Consider the following 22166-nt stretch of genomic DNA (forward strand, 5'->3'; position numbering starts at 1 on the left):
CCAAGCTCCACGCGGCATAATGCAGAGATCTGCCCCTTACCTGGTGACCCCAATGTGACGGGCGAGCGTTTCCCACGTGCTGCCTGTAGGGAAGCAAACAAAGAGGGAGTTAGCCTGGCAAACCCCCTGGGAACGGACACAGACGCCAAGACATTGCTGAGCCCAGCAGCAGATGGACAGTGTCTGAGCAGGGGAGCTGAGGGCCAGCACAGGGCCAGCAGCGCCTGATACCACAGCAGGTGGCCGCCTGCAGTAACTCACCAGCTTGACCCTCGCGAGCCAAATGGCTCAAAACTAGAATGTTTCACCTAAAGGAACAGTGTGACTAGTGCAGGCCTAGATCACCAGACCCGTGTGTGCAAAACGGCACGCATGAATCTGTGCAAAGTTACTGCAAGGGCACGTGGGAGGGAACAGTCAGACGGCTATTTCTGCCCCCGGCTGTTTGCACACCCAATTACGGTCCTAGCGAATGCTGTACATTCCGCTTTGCCCATAGAAATGCCAGGTTCAGCCCTCTAGATCTCACATTTATACAGCATCTTCCAAAGAGCTGAAAGCTCTTTCCAGACTAGCCATGCAGGGATCGCTTTGCCCACCGCTGAAATGCGACCACCTCCGAGGTGGAACGGGCCGGCTGTCTAACAGCCTCACAGTATCCGTTGAGGGGAGGTGTCACAGAGTCCCCGGGCGATGCTCTGGAACTGCTCCCTACGAAGCCAGGCAGGACTCTGGAGGAGTCTCCTCTCTGGGAACAGACTGTCTGCAGGACACACAGCTCACACGGCTTCCACCTTCCTGGGTCTGACCTCAGAGCATTCAGCATCCTCTGCCCCCCGTGTGCTTCCCACAGCGAGTCCGCCCAGGCGGGGTCCTGGGGAAGCCAGAGGGTCCTGCCCCCCAACTCCGCAGTCAGACGGGACTCTCAGCCAGCCAGTAAAACAGAAGGTTTATTAGACGACAGGAACATGGTATAACACAGAGCTTGTAGGTGCAGAGAACAGAACCCCTCAGCCGGGTCCATTTTGGGGGGCAATGAGCCAGACAACCACGTCTGCACTTCACTCCATGTCCCCAGCCAGCCCCAAACTGACCCCCCCTCCTCTGGGCTTTGTCCCTTTCCCGGGCCAGGAGGTCACCTGACTCCTTTGTTCTCCAACCCTTTAGCTCTCACCTTGCAGGGGGGAAGGGCCCAGGCCATCAGTTGCCAGGAGACAGAGTGTCGGCCATTTATGTACACTGGCCCTTTGCTCTGCAACAATTAAACTCCCTTATCCCACCACCTAGAGACTTAAGAAATGCCTTGGGGAAACTGAGGCATCCCTACAGTATTCAGAGGAAACATTAAGAACAGTCCCACTTCGTCACAGGAGGATAAGAACAATCTTCGATCTAGCTGAAACTGCAGGGAAATTTAGGAAGCAAAATGCAGTTTGCCAGGTTGGAATTAGAGCCGGACACCGGGGTTCCCAGCCCTGCTCGGGGGGGGGGGGGGGGCGGGGGCGAAGGGGGGGCCTGCCGTAACCCCAGGTGGGTCAGGACCGTAGCATTGCCATCTCATTCTTAGCCCTGCAGCCGGAGCGGACTCCCCAGAGTGCACATGGGGAAGGGCACATGGGGTCACGGCCGCACTTGGCACAGAGGCAATGGAGACCCACCAAGGATTAACATGGACCTTTGAATCCTGCCTCATGCATTCACAACGTGCCCCTGTCATGCAGGGAATCCGTATCCCTATCACCGTGCCGTGCACTGCTGAGTGCATCCTTCCTTCCAGAGCGCCCTGGCTGGGAGCAGAGCCCGGCTGGCTGGAACACCTGACTATGGGGCCATGATATATCCGACAACACTGGGGGGGGGGCACAGATGGGTCTCCTTGAATAGCAAAGAGCCCCCCACAACCCTGGCCCCAGGCTGCTGCTGGCTCCAGCAACGTACCCAGCACACGTGGATGTGGTACTGCTCGGGGGGACGCCGCCAGCAAAGCCCTTCTCCCCGTCAAGCCCGTAAGAATGAGAAGGGCAGGGTGCCAAGAACAGGAGCAAGGGCCAGCGGGGCTGCTGAGAGCTCAGACGCCACCCGCTCTGCAGCTGGTTAGCGAGCTCGTCGAAAGGGTCAGCAGGTGTGGGGAGCTGCTCCATGGCAGAGGGGAGATTGTGTGCCACAGCCCCATCCCCCCTCCTCCACAGCATCTCCTCCCCGCAGCCCCGTGCGGCACAGCCCGGCACGTACACGCCTTCCGTGCCAGCCTTCCCCGTGCCGCCCTCTGACTGTCCGGCCACCTAACCGACCAGACTTCCACGACAGCAGCAACAGTGACATCTCCAGCGCATCTCAGCAAACTTCTCCCTTCCCAGCAGGACCTCTAAGAGCGCCCCCCAAGGGACTGGCACACCAGGGGCTCTCTCTTTCTAAAAACGCTTGCCAGCTCAAGGGCCAGGGATGTGGCGAACGTGAAAGCCATAGTTATGATGTCACATTCCCAAGGCTTGAACGGTCTCTCCCGCTTTGCTGCATCTTTCGCGAAAGGTCAGGTGGCTGTTTAATGGGGCACCTGCCCCGGGGCGACGCAGGCGGAGGTCTCTGTACACCGACCCCTCCCCTTGTTTGACACGGTTTGACGTAGGACACGGGGGTTACGGGAACACCTTCGGCCCATATTATCCATCAAAATTAATACAACAGGATGAGCCGGGACCACCGCTCAATGAGCCGGGAACACCAGACAGTCCCAGCTCAGCTGTCCCAAGTCTCCCACCCCAACCCGGGGCTGGAACAGAACAGGCCAGGGAGCAGGTTGTGACGAAGCGGGACTGTTCTTAATGTTTCCTCTGAATAGTGTGGGGGTGCCTCAGTTTCCCCTATGCAGTTCTTAAGTATCTAGGTGGTGGGATAAGGGTGTATGATCGTTGCAGAGCCCTAGAGGGCAGGTGTGTGCAGGGGTCTGGACACAGAGAATGGCCGACACCCTGTTTCCTGGCAACTGGTGGCCTGGGCCCTTCCCCCCTGCAAGGTGAGAGCTAAAGGGTTGAAGAACAAAGGAATCCGGTGACCTCCTGGCCCGGGAAAGGGACAAAGCCCAGAGGAGGAGGGGCTGGAGAGAGTTTCAGTTTGGGGCTGGCTGGGGACATGGAGTGAAGGGCAGGTGTGGTTGTCTGGCTCACTGCCCCCTAAAATGGACCCGGCTGAGGGGTCCTGTTCGCTGCACCTACAAGCTCTGTTTTAGACCATGTTCCTGTCGTCTAATAAACCTCTGTTTTCCTGGCTGGCTGAGAGTCACATCTGACTGCGGAGTTGGGGGGCAGGACCCTCTGGCTTCCCCAGGACCCCGCCTGGGCGGACTCGCTGGGGGAAGAGCACGGAGAGGCAGAGGCTGCTGAATGCTCCGAGGTCAGACCCAGGAAGGTGGAAGCCATGTGACCTTTTTGCCCTGAAGACAGGCTGCTCCCAGAGAGGAGATTCCCCTAGAGTCCTGCCTGGCTTCGTAGGGAGCAGCTCCAGAGCATCACCCGGGGACCCCGTGACACAGGTACATCTCCTTCACCTTGACAGTTCCGGGAGCCGAGCAATCGGATTGGCCAAGCACTGTCAGGTGACGCCCAGCGGACACCTATATTCTGGGTGGATTCCAAAGGAGAGACACAGAGACTAGGCCCAGGAGAAGGTGGTTTCTGGGGACAGAGGTGGCTGCACACCCTCCTCTCCCATCTTGCTCCCCTTCCTCTGCCCCCTGCCACACTGGGGAGGAAGATCTGTAGGGTCTGGGGAAGGAGGGCCCATGGGGAGCAAGACGGGGGCACTGGCTGCAGGGAGCCCCTCGCTGGGAAAGGAGGAAGTTTGGGAGTAGGGGGACATTTCTCCCACTGGCTGTCCTGGCTTGCCAGGGAGTGGTTCACTGGTGTGTACTATACGCAGCCCTGACCGGTCAGGCTGTTCCCGGGGGATGGGGGGAGAGACGGCGGGAACAAGCGGCGGAAGCCAAGCCTGGCTTTCCATACGGGAAACAATTTCCTACTGCCTCCAATTCCGCTCGGAGAAGAGGAAAGGCACTTGCCAGACCCCCCCGCCTCCAGAGACCAAACAGACTCCGTCTGCCATAGGCTGCGAGAGAATCCAGTGCAGACAGAACTGCAGGGGCTGGAGAGCAGAGGCGCACACCTGCCCCGCTCACCTCTCGGCCAGCCTGCGCCCATCTGGGGATGTTGTTTGACAAGTAAGTAAGAAACCTCTGAAAGCAAAGCGCCAGCACTTCAGGAAAGCTTGCGCTGGGCGGCAGGAGGGAGCCCGGGAGCATTTTGCAAGGAATTTAGAGAAGAGCAGAGGCTTGGGATAAAAATGGGGCTAACTGGAATCAATCCAGTAGCTACCACTGAGATGCAACAAATATTTACATTTGCCCCCAGAATGGGGAGGAAAGGGGGTGGGAGATGGGTCCTGGAAAATCATAGAGGGAATCCCCTGCCAATTCCTGACCTAGACTGGGGAAGAGTCACCCTGCCCACCAAATGCACACTTGGTCAGTCCATGCTGAGTGGATGCCTGTGCAGTGCAGCTGTGATCTAGGTTGCTCAGATATCAACTCCTGCCTGGGATATTTCACAAGTAACTACAGTGATGTGCACAAGGTGGGGCAGGTAATATCTCCTTTTGGACCAACTTCTGTCGGTGAAAGAGACACGCATTCGAGCTCTTCTTCAGGTCTGGGAAAGGTGCTGAGAACGCCCCAGCCAAACCCCAGAGGGAACAGACTGGTTCCCAGATCTGTCTAGCAGAGAGGAGTGATGGGCGAAATGGGCCCAGTAACGGGGCTGGGACTGAATACGACTGACTGGGGCCAGGGGAGGAGCTCACTGCGCTGCGCTGAAGAACCCCCAGCAGAGCCACATGGGGGCTCGGTACTCACAGTTCTGTCCCAGCAGCTGGCCCAGATCCGGCACAGTGTACAGGCATATCTGAAAGACCAAGTGGGCAGTGAGGAAGAGGATGCTGGTTCCCAGGAGAGCTTGGAGGAGACGACCTGTGTGCCCTAGAAGACAAAAATAACCCCCCGGTTATTAAATTCTCCTCCTGGCTCACCTCCCAGCCGAGGGCCCCAATGCTTTTTACACTGCGGCCAGCATCCTTGTTTTACAGATGGGGAGAGAGAGAAGCTGGGTGACTTGCCCAAGGCTCTGCACCAAGACAGTGGCAGAGTTGGGATGAGAACCCCAGTCCCCCCTGCTCTAACCACTACACCCCACAATGTGGGTGATGTTTCCAGTGCCAGCGAATGATTGCATCTCCCACAAACGCTTCGCCAGCTGCGTACAGGGGACCTGACCCACTGCTGTGCAAACGCAGGCCTCCCCCCGGCAAGCAGCTCCACCAGCTCAACCGCTGGAGGGGCTCAGCGTACGCCATGCTCCAGCTGTGTCTGACTGGGCCGGAGGTGGCTACGTTATTCCTGCATTCCAGCAGCGTGCTCGGACACCAGCATCCTAGCCAGCCCAGCTGTGGTTGGTGCACTGCTCCCCAACGCATGTTCCCTTCACAGCATCACAGACTGGGAGCAAAACGCACAAAGTTTCTGTATCAAGAGCCCCTACCTAGTCTGGGGTCTCTCAAGCCCCACCCACATGGCACTCCTCACACTGACCACCAGGGGGCACAGTCAGAGCACACTCCCCACCCTGTCCTCTGCAAGCTGGGTCGCTGTGTCTGCCCTCACACCCAAGGGGTTGGGAGAAGCAGCCTCCAAACCTTCCAGGGTTGGTTGACCCAGGAATGTGTCACCCTGCATGCTATCGGAGGAACGTCCCTTCCGCCCCTTGGCATCAGGAGGGCTATGTCCCAGGAGAGTCCAGCTGGACCCACCCGGAGAGGGCCGGGGCCCACTTCCCAACAGACACCCACGCTTGAGGGGCCTGCAGCTCCCCACCCCAGGCCTCCTGGGATTTCTCCCTGCAGAATGGCAGGGGCAGGATCGGCAGGGACCATTCCATCACCAGGAGCAGAGAGGAGGGAGAGAGTGCAGATCTGTGGGAGGCAGGGAGGGAGGCTGTCACAATCCTGGGAGATATCCACACACAGGTCAGATTGCACGGTGGGTCCATGGTGCCCAAGCAGCGGTCCCCCATTCCAGGAACAGCTGCAGCCAATCAGGACAGGGCAATCCGGGAATATGCCAGGGAGGACTTTGTTCTTAGTGGGGCCCACAGCTGAAAGGGACAGCGTGAGACTATCAGGACCGAGGCGGAAGATAGACCGAGCGTGATGTCTGGAAGCAGGATGGGAGTTGGGGAGTGGGAGGTGGGGACGGCTTATGACGTCCCATAGGGATCAGCCTAGAGTAAATTCCAAGTGCTTCTACCTGGAAACAAACAGGCAGAAGAGCGTCCACACCAGCCCTGCAAAGGTGCTAGCAGACTCAAGTTATCAGCAAAGGATTCCTTCAAGGCAACTCTAGCAAAGTCATACTCTTAGCCCAGAATCAGGAAGGCCCCCGGGGGCTCATTTAAACACAGACCCACTGAAGGAGACGGTGGGAAACAAAAGGTCCCTTCTGGGAGAGATTCCCATGGGAGCAGAGATTCCCACACGAGGCAGACGGGGGAGAACTAACCCTTCTCCTCACTAGCAAGATGGGGAACATGACTGGCGCGGTCTGCCAGGCCACGGGAAGATGTGGGTGGGGCTGTCACAGAGCCCGCCAGGCCCTCTGCTTTGGCGCAGGGTAGGCCAGACCACAGCAAGAGCAGCACCAGCGTCCAGGCCTCCCCCAGGAGTTGGGGGCTAGATGCTGTCCCCTGAAGGCCTTTGGTGGGCAGGGATCGTGCCCTCACGTGCCCATTAACCCCAGCGGAGTCTGCCCGGTGCACACTGATATTGCACCCCCAGGCAGTATCTTTGGGACCACTGAATCAAATCTCTGAATGGCTCATGTCGGGCTGTGCTCTGCCCCGGGGATGGGGACCACAGCTCCTCCAGAAACTCAGAACAGCCGGGGGTGGGGGGTGATTAAGGTGAGTCACTGACACTAGCCAGCCCTGGAGAGGAACCCCCCAGCGAGGTTTCATAGACTGGTCAGGCTGGGTTTTCCAGAGACTCAGAGACAAAGAAAGGGCTTTTGGTGTAAAAAAGATGAGCTTGAACTGACTCAGGGCCTTCTTTCTGTGCCAGCGACCAGACTGGGCCTTCTGTCCATGGGGGCCCAACCCAGGGGGAAGGGCTGGAAAGACTTGGGCCTGCTAGGGCTCCGGAAGGCTCATGGGGGACCTCGAGCCTGCGTTCAGGAATCTTTATGGTTAACAAGCTTAGAAAGAGCTGGGGGTAACTGCCGGCACTAGAGAAAGCGAAGCGCAGAGGCTGGCTGCTAGGCAGACGGGCTTGCTGGGGGTAGCAGTGCACGGCAGGAGCTGGGCAGCCTAACCCCTGGTCAGGAGGGCGTGGGACATGCCCTGCCCATAGACAAGTGACGGCCGGAGGCCTGAGACCTAATGGGTCACCCCTGGAGCTGAGGGTCTCAACACCAACCCCCATCACTACGACTGGCTGAATCCACACGAGAGGGGGATGGGATCCCCTGCCTTGGGAAACCAAGAGGGGAATGAACCCCGGATCTCGGGGGGTGTCATGCAGATCCCTACTTCCTCCCCAGGCTCCTACATTAACTGATGGGACACCATGTAACTGGCCGAGTCTCTCTCTCTCTCTCTCTCTCTCTCTCTCTCTCTCTCTCACACACACACACACACACACACACACAAACACACATGGCTGACAGTTCCCACACCCACTTCATCGGCCCAGGAAGGACTTTACTGTGTACACCCTTTCACAGCCTTTGTCCATCCCCAGCACAGCTCTACCTGTGTAAGGATCGGTCCTATTTGCACACACGCAGCCAGCCCTGTCCAGCTGCAATGCTAGAGGAGTCAGACACACTCTCACAAAGCAAACAGCTCAGAGAAACAACTCCTGCCCCCCACACACCACTAGAGAGCACCAGCCCTCGGGCAGGCTGGGAAGGGCACACCCCTGTGCAGGGCAAAGCAGCCACAGCCAGCCAGGGCAATGGGGGCTATGCAAAGTGATCAGCTTACATCTGAGATGAAACTGGACTTCCCTTTGGTTCTGCTCCAGCTTAGAGACGGGGCCAAACCCCGAGGCCCCGAGTTTTGGGCATTCAACAGCCAAACCGAGATTGTGTAATTCTCAATCAGATCCTTAGCCAGTGGCTCACAGCCACACCACTTCATACAGAGCACCAGCCGTGAGGACTCAATCCTGCATGGGGCTGAGTGCTCCGACCCAACCCAGCAAAGCTTAGACATGTGCTTGATGTCAATGGGGTGTTGTGCCCTGCGGGATCGGGGCAGAGTGCTCTGCACATAGCAGGATCAAGCCTGCAGAGAGGATGGCTTGAAGGAGAATCCCCGCACCTCCCGCAGGAACCTCGGGCTTCCCTGTGGGAACTCAGTCAGACACTTGTGCTAGGGGCCACCCCTTCCGAGGGTCTCTCCTGTAGGAGGCCACGTCACAATGCAATGCCGGCGGGGACTGTCTCGTCTTCTCCCAGCCATGCTGCAACTACGACCTCCCTTGAAGAGGGGACCTGCAAATACTTCAGACCAGCGGCAGGAGCCAGATGCCCCGAACAGCCTGGAAAGAACAAGGCACAGGGGGGACATTCTCCCGTTCCTGCCAGCCACCACCTTCTCTTCTACATGCACCGGGATGCACTGTGCCAGCTGCTGAGCACATCCCAGCTCCAGGCGGAGCTCAGAACCGGCACGCCGGGGGCGGGAGAGGGAGCTAAGAGGGGCCAGCGCTCGGTGTGTGTATGTTCAGTTTTAAAATGCATGTGCAATTGCACTTCTATATCTGTGCACCGTGACCACAGTGATGTGCACAGACCAGGCCAGCTGAGGTGTGTGTGGAGGGAGATTTCCCAATTGGCACACACCATCGCAGTCCCACACAGATAAATTAGACACCGAATCCCCAAAATAAAGCAAAAATCCAGCAGCCCATGACCAGGCTTTACGCTGAGGTGTTTGTGCTGGGGCAGGGAGAGAAGCTGGAGATTAGATGCTGGGCCCACGGATTGAGTCCCCAGTGCTGCATTTTTCCGCTCTGCTCTCAGCACAAAGGGACCTTTGGAAGTGGATGATGAACATCGCCCCGCCCATGCTGTCCCGTCTGGGGCAGCCCCATTGATTCCGTACAGCAGGCTGGGTATTAAGAGCAGGAAGGTTTAGGTAAAAATCCCCTCCCTCCCTCCCGCTGCTTCGCTGCTTTGACACCAGGATCTCACAGGGCTCAATGGACATTCATGAGTTAAACTCAGCATGACTGGTCATGCTGGGAAGAGCTATCACCCCCCCGGTACAGACGGAGAAGTGAGGCACAGGTTCAGACATGGAGTATGGGTTAGAGCCAGGACACAAAGAAGGAGAAAACGCCCCCAAACCGCCGGTGTGCTATCCGGGACAGCTGCTGGCGAAGGTGACGGGCAGCGGGATACGGAGCCTCACAGCTCTGCAGAGCCAGTGCCAACCCTGCTGGGTGCAGCAGTCACGACCCAGTAGCTGGGGTCCCACAGGAAACAAGCTGGTGGGTCCCTGGGGGGGGGGCAAATCCCTGGGGTGATACCACCCCAAATGCCCCCCAGTGGGCAGTCTCAGGGACCTCCCCTCTTGCTTAAATGAAACCCCTGGGCCCAGCTGGCCCTGACAAAGGGGAGCTGCCCAAGGATCCAGGCTCCCCTCCTCACCCCACCGCACCTTCCTCTGCCTGGGGCCTGCAGAAATGAAACCCAGCTGGGCTCCCGCGGCCAGCCAGGGGTGGCTCTTCTCCCCACCCCCGTTCACCGCAGCCTGCGGCCCTGGCTCAAGCCAGCCTGGAATTTTCCAATCGCGAGCCACAAGTTAGCCAATAACTTCAACCCCCCCACACCCTCGATAATAACCCCAGTCAAATCTTCCACCAGATGCTGCTAAGCCCCCTGTGCTCACACACGCCTCATAAATCCAAGGATGCCAGACTGGGGGGGGCTCACATTTTCCTCTCCCAGCTGGAAAGAGAGATCCCGGGAGGGGAGAGAGAACTGGCCGGGCCAAAGTCTCACTCAGTGACGATGATCCTTTACTGTAAGTCTGTTCTGCGGCTCGCCGGAGAGAGCTGGGTTCAGAGGGCATGAAAGCCATGAAATATTCAAGGGCAGAAGCTTTTAGTGGTGGCACACGAGGGAGGCCAGTCCTGATTATGGATCTTTTAATTGTTGCAGGGGGCGGGCGGTCCTGGGGCCCGATCCCGACGGGCTCCGGCAGCAGGGCGGCCCCAGTGCCAGCTGCGCCAGCTCTCGGAGGAGGGGCGGCCCGCTCGCCACACCCCAAAGCCCTGCCAGCTGCCCCAAAGCCATGGCCCTGCCAACCTCTCCCCCTGTGGGAGGCCCTGCCTGCCCACCTGTGGTGGGTCTCCCTACACCGGAGGCCCCCAGCAGCTCCCACCAGCCCAGCCATGGACGGCCCCCAGGAGATGCTGAACAGCTGAGCTCATGGGGCTCCTGCTGCAGCCAGCCCCCCCGCATGCCCCTCTGCTCCTGCAGCGAGCACGGCGAGGCAGGGGGGCTGACTCGCAGCATCTCCCTCCTCCCTGGATGGATGCAGCTCGGCTCTGAGGTTTCTGGTTAATAAGCCTGGTGTTTGGACCCAGCCATTTCAGAGCAAGAGGCCTATTCATAGCAAGGCCGGGCTATAATTAACAGCGGCACTACCGCCCGGGAACCACCAGGAGACTAGAGTCCCCAAGCTGCCCGGCCTGGGGGAAACCACAGAGGAAGGAGAGAAGGTGCCCACTTTAGAACAGTTCACGCCCCCCTCGCCCTAAAAATAACCCCCACAGACTGAGAAACCCAGGCCTCTCAGCCTAAGAGCTACCCACCCTGCTCAGTCACGGGGGCATGGCGCTCCAGCCCCCTCCCCAGGGGGCACCACACTCCCGCCACTCATGGAGTCTGGGTCTCGACTGCCCCTCCTCTCCTCTGCATGTCAAACATCTGGGGGCAGTGCCCGATGGTATCATCGGGCAAGGGAAGGCTTCTGCCCACAGCAAGGTGCTGCCAGCCTGGAGATAAAGCTCTGAGGGCCTGCCCAGTGCCCGGGAAGTGAGCCTGCTTCCCCCAGGGTGAGCCCCAGTGAGGGAGGCATTGGGGCAGCAGAGTTAATATCAGGGGCTCCAAGAGGTGAGCTCTGAACTACGAGGACGGGTCCTGGCCCAGGATGAATGGCGCCAGGGGCACCCCTGCTGCTCGCCTGAGTCCAGTCTGCCCCAGCACCCCTCCCGTCAGAGCAGACAAAGCTCCCACACCCACCCAGAGCCTCTGGCCAAGAGGCTAAATGGTCTTTGGCAGACACTGGTGCCAATGCTGCACCGTGGCACACCTCACCAGGACCCAGGCTGTTCGCACAGGCAGATCTGGATAGCCGTTCGGCTGCAGTCACGGCTCCGAGCGGGAGCACGGGAGGGGTGCAGGACAGTGAGGGCAGGCCAGGGCTGACACTAGAGAAAGAAGGACCCATAATTCCCTGGTGGTGCAGGCCAGTGCGGGCAGGAGTGGTATCCCGGGCGTGCAGATGGGGTTCAGACCCTCTTCTCTAATCCTGCTCCCGGCAGGCGGAGAACGAGGAGCCGTGGGTCAGTGCTGGGGCCGAGTGCTGCGTGAGCAAGTCGCCCCTCTCCAGCAATTCGCCAGCTTGAAGAGCCAGGACTCCTCACGGACACGCTGGTGCCCCCCATTCCCCAGGGCAGCAGCCAGTGGTGCTGGGGTCACGATGGTACAAAGAACCGTGGCTGCGTCACCTCGGCTGGCCCTGGGGCTCAGACAGGGCTCTTCCTGGCAGGGAGCCTGCAGTGATTGAACCCTCTATTTATAAGCGACTCTTCCCTTGGGCCCCACTCCACAGTCCTGTGCCGAAGGGCACGCACAGATGGACTTTTTACCCTTGTCTCCCCAGTCGAGCCTCCGTCCCTTCAGCATTCTTGTGGCTCTTCTCTGAGCTGGCTCCAGTTCACTGATATCTCTCTGGCACGGAGGGCCCCAGAGCTGGACGCCACATGCCAGGTGCACTCTCAGCAGCCACGTGGAGAGGGATTATCGCCTGGCGACTCTGGGATACCCCATCTCCACAGTGCTAACACGGCAGCGGATTCTCTCACGATCCCCTGGCTCTGCAAACCCCAAGCCAGCCGGCTGCCTGCCACTGCCCCCAAAAGCTGATTTAGTCAGGGCTGCTGTGCAGCCGTCTCCCCTGAAATGCCCATCAGGAGCTTTTCGAGCTAGCCAGCAGTGACACACGGGGCCAACATGGGGAGCAGAGCCCCCTAGGATGGGAGTGCTCGCAGCACCCTTCGTAAGGGAGGGATCCTGGCTGAGTCATCACATGCCTTCTGCTGCCTCCCTCAGCTCGGGCTGTGGTTCAAAGCCACAATCTGGCCTCCACGCAGGAGTCGGCCTGCAGAAGAAAGGACGGTGGCTCAGGCCAGGCACCGCAGCGAGAGGGGAAACAGGAAGGATTTTGCATCCAAACCATCTCCGGAGCCTTTCCCACCCCAGGGGTCCCAGTCGCTTTCAGGGAGATGGACGATGCTGGTGCACAGGCAGGCGTGGCAGGTGTCCGGCACTCACTCGCAGACTCGAATCAGCGCTCTCAGGAAGAGGCAGAACGGCCAGGACAATCGTCCCCAGCGGAACTTGGGATCTTTTACTTCCACTGGAACACAAGTTCTCCGTCATGTCTCCCCTCTAGCACCACCGCTGCCTCCCCTGGGCTGCCCGGCAGCACCAGCAAGAGGCTCAAGGCCTAGTGTGGGACTGGAACCCACAACCTTGTGGCTCAGAAGTGAGCCGCAGTGGCAGCTACCCTCAAGCGTGGCTCGTATCAGCAATCGAAGCAAAACTCAAGAAAAGCAACCACTCCTCCAGACAGGGGGTGGGGGCACCACAGGGCAGGGCCCGGGCACCGAGCTAGAGCACAAGATTATCTCGGCACTTCACTGACTCATCCCACTGTCTCCATTCCCTTTCCCTGCCACTGCTGATTCACATGCGTCTGTGCCCGAGGTCTCCTTTAGAACCAGCCCCTGCTCCAGTGAGGACCCAGTCCCACTGCATGCCAAGTCTAAACATCCACCCTGAGAGCAGTACATAAAGTAATGAATGGGAGGGGGAGCGGCACCTTCTTGTCCTTGGGCTATGGGATGGGGAGAGCAGGGGACCCGAAGAAATTAAAAGACGGAAAATTCAAAACCAACAGAGATAAATAGCTCTTCATGCAAAACTAGACTGTGGAACTCACTGCCACAGGAAGTCACTGAGGCCAAGAGTTTAGCATGATTCAAAAAGGGATAGACATTTCTATGGAGAACTAGAATATCCATTATACAAAGGATCAGAATTCTGGCAGGAATATTAAGCCTCCTGCTTCAGTGCTTAAGCCAGTCTCTAACTATTAGAGGCCAGACTGAGACATAACGTGGGGCCGGCTTATCCCACACCTGCCTACGGCTGAGTTCGTCCACCTCCCTCTGCAGCCTCTGGGGTGCACTGCTGTCAAAGACAGGTCTTTGGACCAAATGGACCTGGGGTCTGATCCAGTCTGGCAAGTCCTGTGTTCAGGCCCCAAAAGGCAAACTAGCAATGTGGGCTGTGTCCAGGAGACAGGGAGATTATCTCCAAGCCATGTCTGAGTTGCCTTGTGGCCTTTAGCCCATTCCCAGTTAGAGAGGCAGAATGAATACGGATGAATAAGGTCATAATGAATAGCATCTGTGTGTGCTACTGCCCTCTACTGCACGGAATCAGAACTGCTCAGCTGTGTGCCATAGGCTCAATACTGCTAGCAGCTAAGGGAGATTCTCCTTCAGCTCAAGAGGCGGAGCCCTGAGCTTTGGATGCAGGAGTTCCTGTGCCCTGTGCCTGCTGTCAGGAAGTTGTCATCGGGCTGCACTCCAGGCCCACTGAGAAGTGAGCAGTCCCAGGTGGGCTGACTTGCTATAATACACAGCACTGAGGATGTTTTTCATGGGTGCATCTCACAGTATTAGAGAGAGGGGGAGTTTCCTTCTCGCCCATTCTACAGCTGCGAAGGCTGAGGCACAGCGCTGGGACAGGGTGAGCCCATGGCTGCAGAACCAGGACTGCTAATATTCAGTCTCACGCTCTAGCCGCTGAGCAACGCTGCCTCCCCCAACTCCAGCCTGGCTTTCCAGGGGTGGAGAATACCACAGCAGCTGAGTGATGGGACTGTTCCTGCTAAAACCCAGGACACTCCTCAGGGTGGGGCCTGCGCTCTGGCTGCCCAGGCCAGGAAGGATTTTATGGCTTGTATCCAGGACAGGAACTTGCTCCGGCGCTAGGCCAGGAGCCCTGCCCAAGAGAGCACACCAGCTCCCAGAGCAATGCCCCTTGGAAGCACAGCAGTCTCCCCGTGACTGCAGCTGGCATCTCTCTCCAGAGACTGTCACTTGGCAGGACACTGCCCCCCAATCTCAGTCACCATCAGCCAGGACAGAGCAAGGAGAGCAGGCGTGGAGGGTGGGGAGAGGGCAAACCTTCAGGGATCGTATGGCGAAGGGAAAACTGCAGTGTCCAGAGCCTGTGGAGGCGAGAGCCGCGGCAGCCCTCGGCTCTTACCTTTGATGGTGTGTTCAGTGGGTCCCAGGAACCACGGCAGCAGCAGCAGGTAGAGCAGGTACACGAGCGAGAGGGCATTGACCCGGAACACGCAAGCTGGGGAGAGAGGCAAAGGGAGGCGGGTTAGAGATCTGGGGCGCCCCGGGGCAGGACGTCCCGTGGCCCCCGCTGCTGCAGGGTCCCCTAGGCAGCCGGGAGCGACTTGTAGAACAAGCCCACTGGCTGTGGGGAATCATTCCCCCCATCCCCACCCCAGGCAGAGCTCTTCATTACTCGGTCCAGGAACCGAGGCTTCGCTGCAGCACAAGGCCTGTGCCTTCAGGCAGCACGAACCCAGATCACCTCCTCCTGGGGGACCCACACAGCGTCAAGGCACCAACAAGCTACCAGCCACCGCCTGCCCCCCCAAGGAAGAGGGGCCCACAGGCAGACAGGCTCTGACCTCAACCCACCTCTGGCTGCTCGCCCACTCCATATAAAAGTACCAGTTCTGCCCCCAAAAGGGGGGATTCACCCCCAAATGCTTCCCGGAAAGCAGGGGCATTCCCGACACCCACCAGCATGGGGTTTCAGGACATGGGATTTGTTAAACTTTGGGTCTGCAGATTCATAATATGGGAATGTTTGGGAAGAAACTGAGGGAAGGTCCCTAGAAGAACTGAAGTTTTTGAAGTAGACTAGAAGCAGCCTGTCAAAAAACAATCCAGCCATGACCTGGTTTGGAATGTGCACCACTGCCCTCTACTGGACAGATTCAGAACTGTTCAGCCGTGTGTCATACCCCCTGTATTGGTTACAGAACTTCTCCCTTTAGCTGCAGCACTAAGGCCGGTGTGTCTGGAGCTGCAGAGCTCCAGCCCTACCATCACCCTGATGTGGCATAGCCCTGCTGTGCAGCATGGAGAGGACTGAAGCTCCCAGGCAGCCACAGGGCTAATATGATATTCAACCGTTACATGGCGTTTTACACGTTTTAACAAAGGCCAAGTCTCCCCCAGAGGCAGAGAGCATCAGGGCTGGGAGTAGAAAGCAGGAGTTTGTGGCTCCCATCTCAGGGGTCTGGCCACTAGACCATGCCTAACTCCCAGCACACCTGACCCTGCATTTCAAGGTGCGGGGGAAGAGAGACGCCGCAGGGGCCTCACACAGCCACCCCTCCGGAGAGCTCCAGCCCCGCCCCAGTCAGCGAGGGGGCTGAAGGGTGGTTTCGCCCTTCTAAGACCCTGCCCCCAGTGTGTTTCCAAGTCTGGTTCTTCACACCATTTAGTTTGCTCCACAAGACAGAATCTCTACGGGACCCCTCCTCACACACACACCCTATTCCCAGCCTTCCCTTCGGGCTTCCTGCTCATCCCCTGGGGGACCCAGCCTCCAATCGGACCTGGCACGCTGGGAAACCCTCCTGTTCGCTCATGCACCCAAAAGGGACACTCTGAAGCTGGACCATCATCAGCGGGGAGGGAGACGTGCTTCCCGTGTAGGGCAAAACCCCTGCGTGGGAGAGTCCTGCAGGAGGGAGTCAGGATCACACCCCTCGGGGGCGATGGGGGTTACCCTGACAGCCTCACCCTCCAGCCATTTGCTGAAGAGGGTTGGAGCCATCCCGTCCCATGCTAGAATGGGGGGAGAACCCTGCAGTGGATGCTACGGCCCGGCCAAACAGCCTGTGGCAGAGTTCGTGTTTTCTGTAGGACTCTTCCCTTTGGCAGTGCCAGGCGCTGCCATTCACCCCCCGCGGCACCTCAGTTCCAATACCAATTAATGCTGCCCCCAGACCTGCCTTTCTAGGCATAGCCAGGCCCAGCTGACACAGGCCCGTTCCCGGCCCTGGCTGCGTGTCACGTCGGGCGGTGCCGGCTGTAGCAGGTTTGGATGGAGCAGCGGGCGAGCCGCCCTCTGCAAGCAAAGGGGCTGGGCACATCTGCTCAGACACTGGGCCCCAGACCACCGCACCAATTCCAACCTCGCCACCTGGGGCTGAGGATTGTGGGAATATGGCTGAGGCAAAGCCCACGGGCGGGCTCACAGCAGGGAAGGGGTCCAGAACCCCCCCCGCCGCTGCCCAGGTGTCCCCGGGGTCATGAGCCACCTCGCTACTGCCTTAGCATGAGGGAGCGGCACGGAGGTCTGTTTCGAGAGAAAGCCATATGGGAACAAGCAGAAGGGCTGGAAACAAAGGGTTACAGATCAGATAAAATCGTACCACACCTACTAGAGCCTAGACTCAACTAAGGAAGCGCCCTCTTGTCCAATAAGGTTCTGCTCACCCCAAAGCCCTTCTCACAGTGTTTTTCCACCAGCATGGCGGAGACCCTTCTTCCATGGCAAGTCGTGCCCCCTTTGATGAAGGATAATTGGGGGCTCATCTGCACCCCAGACAGAGTGCCAAAAGTTCACAGCCCTGCCTCCTATACAGGATCAGCCCTGCCAGCTTTGGGTTTTCCTACAGTCCCCGCAATCTATTGATTAGCACGTTGCTCAGACTGTGAATGGGCGTCCATTTGCACATGAGCAGCCCTAGAGAGAGAAGCGTCCAGTCTCCCGGCCTGCCAGGAGGTTGGGGATCACCTGGTGACCTGCCTTCGCTGTTTGGAACATCCACATAACTCCTCGCAGCTTATCCACACATACACCTCGCAGGGATTACGAGGACCAGCGTGACGCAGGCTCTCATTAGAGACCTTACACGACATTCTTTGGTGAGCTGTGTGTGGATCCCAGACCCAGAGGACCCCCCATGCCTGCTGCCAACTGGGGCAAGAGGACCCTAGGTCACAAACTCAGAGACGAGAGCGTGAGGCTCTTGGAGTGGGAGAGAGGTCAGAATGAGTCGCTAACTGAGCAGGAGCTGGGTTGCAGAGGGGAAATCTGGAAAGAGAAGAGCCACTTCCTTTGCCCATAGCTCTGTAGCTGGGGGATAATTTCAGTGGCATCGGAGCCACCCATCCTGATACAGGACATCACCAGTGCTGCTGAATGCCGTCCCTCGCTTGGGAGCTGGGGCGCATCCCACCTGCCCAGGGCAGCGTCAGGGCCTGAGCCCCGGTCCAGCTTCCATACCGCTGGACAAGAGTCAGCGTTTTTGTGAGCCAGTTCCCAGGGTTTCCTACCTCCCCAAAAACGTAGTCCCTCCTGCCTCCCTGTCACTTCACACCAGAGGCTTAGCCTGTGCAGAGAGCTGGGGGTGGGGGGGAGACTCCCAAACGGAAGCAGGTTCCTGTGCAGGTTTTTCCACTTGCCGTCACAGTATGGATTTCCAGCCCGTGGGCAGGCTCTGGGACTTGCTGCCCTCCTCCCATTGCTGGGGCTTTGGCTGGGACAGGTCATGGTGGAGGGATTCTCAGGTGGCCACTAGGGTCCAGGCTGCAAGGGGGCAGGGGCAATGCTCTGGTGAGGAGCATCCCATTTGGCCACTAGATCAGCCGGACCTTCCCTATTGGTTCCGACCCACAGGGCGACCCCAGCGTGGAATCAGCCAGTATGTTCTGGGAGGAGGCGTGCACCATACGGGGGCAGGATAAATCTCCACTCATTCATCCAGCCAGCACCCCCTCCCCATGGCTAGCAGCCACTGCCCTCTGGAAAGGGCGGCGACTTTCCTTCCAGTGATGCAGCCACTTCAAATACATATTTAAAAAAAAAAAAAATCCTCTCAAGAAAGCGAGAGCACAAGCGTGCGAGCCAGAGCTCCGTACTGGGGAGATTGTCCCCTGAGAAATGGCTTCAGGCCAGACTCCATTCCCCCACGCCAGGCTCAGGCTGCCAGGATTTCCCCTTTTGACAAGAAAGTGGGCAGTCTGGTAACACAGGAACTCCTCACTTAACGCTGTAGTTCTGTTCCTGAAAAATGCGATTTTAAGCGCAACGATGTTAAGCGAATCCAATTTCCCCATAAGACTTAATGTAAATGAGGAGGTAAGGTTCCAGGGACATTTTTTTCACCAGACAAAAGACTATATTATATATATATACACACACATACACACACACACACACACACTATAAGTTTTAAACAAACAATGCAATACTGGTACACAGCGCTAATGGTTGTGAAGCTTGGTTGAGGTGGAGGAGTCAGAGGGTGGGATATTTCCCAGGGAATGCCTTACTGCTAAATGATGAACTAGCGATTGGCTGAGCCCTCAGGGGTTAACTCTCACACTCTACAAGGCAGCAGGAAAGGAGGGAGGGCGGACAGAGACAGAGACACACACCCTGTATGTGTTTGAGAGATGGAGATGCACATTTCCCCTTTAAGTATGAAGAGCGGGGTCAGAAGTACACTGCCTTGTTAGATCAGCAAGCTGAGACCAGACCACAGCTCCCTCCATCCGTGTGTCCCCCCGCTCTATGGAAGATGGGGTGAGCGGGGTGCAGGAGCAGTGGGGAGGGGGACACCCTGACATTAGCCCCCCTTTTCTTCCCCTCCACCTCCCCCCCACACACACAGCAAGCAGGAGTCTCGGGGAGCAGCTCCAAGGCAGAGGGCAGGAGCAGCACATGGCGGGGGCGGGGGGGGGGGGGGAAGCAGGACAGCTGAACTGCCAGCAACCGATAGCCTGCTGGGCCTAGGCGGGTGCTGCACAGGGGACTTAGGGGAGCAGGGAGCTGATTGGGGGGCTGCCGGCCCACCCTGGTTCGAAGCCCCCACAAGCTCGCTGCAACAGGCTGCTCTTCCTGCAAGCAGTGGACAAAGCAGGCGGCTGCCAAATGACGTTAGAAGGGAGCATTGCGCAACTTTAAACAAGCATGTTCCCTAATTGATCAGCGACAGAACAACGAAACAACGTTAACCTGGATGACTTTAAGTGAGGAGTTCCTGTAGCTGTGTCCGTCCGTCCAAACCAAACAAAACAAAACTCAATCTCGTCCAATGCTTGGGGGGGGGGGGGGGGGTGTACTTTGGTGCCAGCCAAGACCTTTTTATGTGACTGTTTATTTGAAAACCTCCCGCTCCCATTTCCACAATACATCTCACACACAAACGCACACCCACCCCTTCAGATCAGGGCAGCGTTCTCTAGAGACATGCCACAAGAAGCCCACTGTGTCGCTAAGGGTCCCGTCATCTTCCCTCCCCAAGGAGCTCGCACTGCAGCCCACACTGGGAATGCGCCAGAACCAGCCTTCCCTGCAAAGCGGGACCTGACAGGCACGCTTCACCCGGGAGCCAGGAACACGCCTTCCCTTCTGCTTTGACACCCAAACAAGTCACAGGCAGCAGGGCTGGCCCTGGCCTCCTGGGGGATATGCCCCACCCTACACCGTCTCTGCAAGACTCCCACCGGGGCTGGGGCCGGGGCTGGGGCACTGAGCTTGTCCTGTGCCCAGGGTTGAATTACGTCAATTGTAAGCACTCCAGAGCAGGGACTGTCTTTCTTTGCTGTTTATACAGCACCGAGCACAGTGCTGCCCTGGCCTATGGCTGGGTGTGCTACCACATTAGAGAATCATGGAAACGTAGGGCTGGAAGAGGTCACCTGGCCCAACTCCCCCATGCTGAACATGGACAGTGTGTGAACCCCCTGTTCAGGGAGGCTAGCCCCATGCCCCCCACTCCTGCTCTCACCCACCAGGGCCAGAGGATCTCCAAGGCCCCCACCACAACGGGAGGAGCTCCAGACGGCTCGACTGAGCCGCCCGAGGCCCTGGCCTGCCCGAGCCACTCCCGGCCCACCCACTGGAGGAGTCCCGAGCCCCATCACGGCCTGGCCCCGGGGCCATGGTGGGGAGCATTAGCCGAGGTTTGGGGAGTCTTAGCCTAGAAGACCATGCCCGACTAGGGTTGCCAACCCCTCAGGATTGCCCTGGAGTCTCCAGGAATTAAAGATCAATCTTTAATTAAAGATTATGTCATGTGATGAAACCTCCAGGAATATGTCCAACCGAAATTGGCAACCCTATGCCAGACAAGTGTTTGTCCAACCTGTTGGGGATTCCACAACTTCCCCAGGAAGCCTATTCCAGTCGGCCACTACCCTCATGGTTCAAAAGTTTTTCCTAATACCTAACCTAAATCCCCCTCGCTGCAGCTTACGCCCATCACTTCTTTTCCTACCTGCAGTGGATGCAGAGAACAGTTGGTCACTGTCCATTTATCTTAATATATCTGAAGGCTTCTCAGATCCCCTCTCAGCCTCCTTTCCTCTAGACTAAACACGCCGAATTCTTCCAGCCTGTGCTCATAGGCCAGGTTTTCCGATGGCGTTTCTTGCTCTCCTTTGGACTCTCTCCAGTTCATTCCCGTCTTTCCCAGAGCTGAACATGGCGATCCGGCGGAGGGCTCCCCAGTGCTGAGTACAGCAGAGCCTCACCTCCCCTGTCTCACGTGTCCGCTGCACCCGCTCACAGGGGTGGAGGGCGTACACCGGTGCTGTGCACTGTATAAGCACCTTGAAGGACCACCCCAAAGGCAAGACACTGGGAGAAATGCCACTGTGTGTGGGCCCTCTGGGCTCCACTGCAGGGGAAATTCAACACCCTAAGGAACCAGCCATTTGCCATCAGGCCTTCAGGTGGCGGGCGCTCTTTGCCCCAGCCGTCGGCACGAAGGTGGCACAGCTTGCAGAGTAGCCACAGCGTCCATGACCAGGGAGCAGGGTGGGTGTCTGGGTGAGGGCCCTTGTGTATCCCGATTATCAGTGTTTGTTTTGGCACATTCAGAGCACAAGCAGTTTAAACAACGGCTTCCCTCTGGGCTCCCTAGAGTGTGGGACCCTTTACGGCCTCTCAACCCGCTCTAAGAACAGCTGTGAGACACGCATGGGAGGCAGGAGGTGGGGGACCTTTGGGGGCACAGTGACACCAATCTGCTCTCTGTGGCGTACTCCAGGGAAGCGGATTGTAAATCCCATCCCTACGCCCCTGTACCTGAAGCCATGGCACCTGTAGGTTTATTAGAGCTATGCAGAGATTCGTTCACACCAGAACATGGGCTCCAAGCCCACTGAGCTAGGGGAACGTTCAGATTGGGGTCCAAACTGGGTAACTCTAGCCTTGTCCTGCTCTTCCCCCTTCCACCAGGGCATCCCAAACATTCACCCTTGCTGTGCACTGGGAAGGAGGCTCAGGCCCGTCCTCCCGCCTGTACTTGAGGGGCACAGAGAGGCCAAGCCACTTGCCCAAAGCCGCATGCAAGTCAGCAGCAGCGTCCGGGCTAGGAGACAGATCGCCTGACTCCCCATCCTGTGCTTTAATCACAAGATCAGCTTTCCTCTTTGCTGGGGTTTATTTTTAGGCAAATTACAGCTTGTTTTAGGAGCGAAACCATCTGACCGGTCTGGAGCTTGGAAGGATTTAGATCCAACGATGGGCACTGTGCTTCCAGCCAGCCTCTCATTTTAATCTATAGCTGGAAACCCCACATCGCCGACAGCAAAAGCGACGGAGAAGTTGCAATCCATACAGTGGGGTTACAAAAACGGCAGCTCACGGGAATACACAGAGAAAGTTTGTCTACTTCAGATGTAACTCACCAGGCTAGATGCTATCT

General features: G+C 57.9%; 1 protein-coding gene across 1 annotated transcript in view; it reads right to left on the minus strand.

The window, feature by feature from the left end:
- PIEZO1 (piezo type mechanosensitive ion channel component 1 (Er blood group)) overlaps positions 1-22166 on the minus strand; it is a 108361-nt gene that overhangs the window by 47263 nt on the left and 38932 nt on the right. The window contains exons 2-4 of the mRNA XM_074968908.1: positions 14675-14770; positions 4904-5026; positions 41-83 (exon numbers count right to left, since the gene is read on the minus strand). Coding sequence (XP_074825009.1) covers positions 41-83; positions 4904-5026; positions 14675-14770 — 262 coding nt within the window. The remainder of the gene's footprint in view (positions 1-40; positions 84-4903; positions 5027-14674; positions 14771-22166) is intronic.

The sequence above is a fragment of the Natator depressus genome, chromosome 12 (genome assembly GCF_965152275.1).
Source record: "Natator depressus isolate rNatDep1 chromosome 12, rNatDep2.hap1, whole genome shotgun sequence".
NCBI lineage: Eukaryota > Metazoa > Chordata > Testudines > Cheloniidae > Natator > Natator depressus.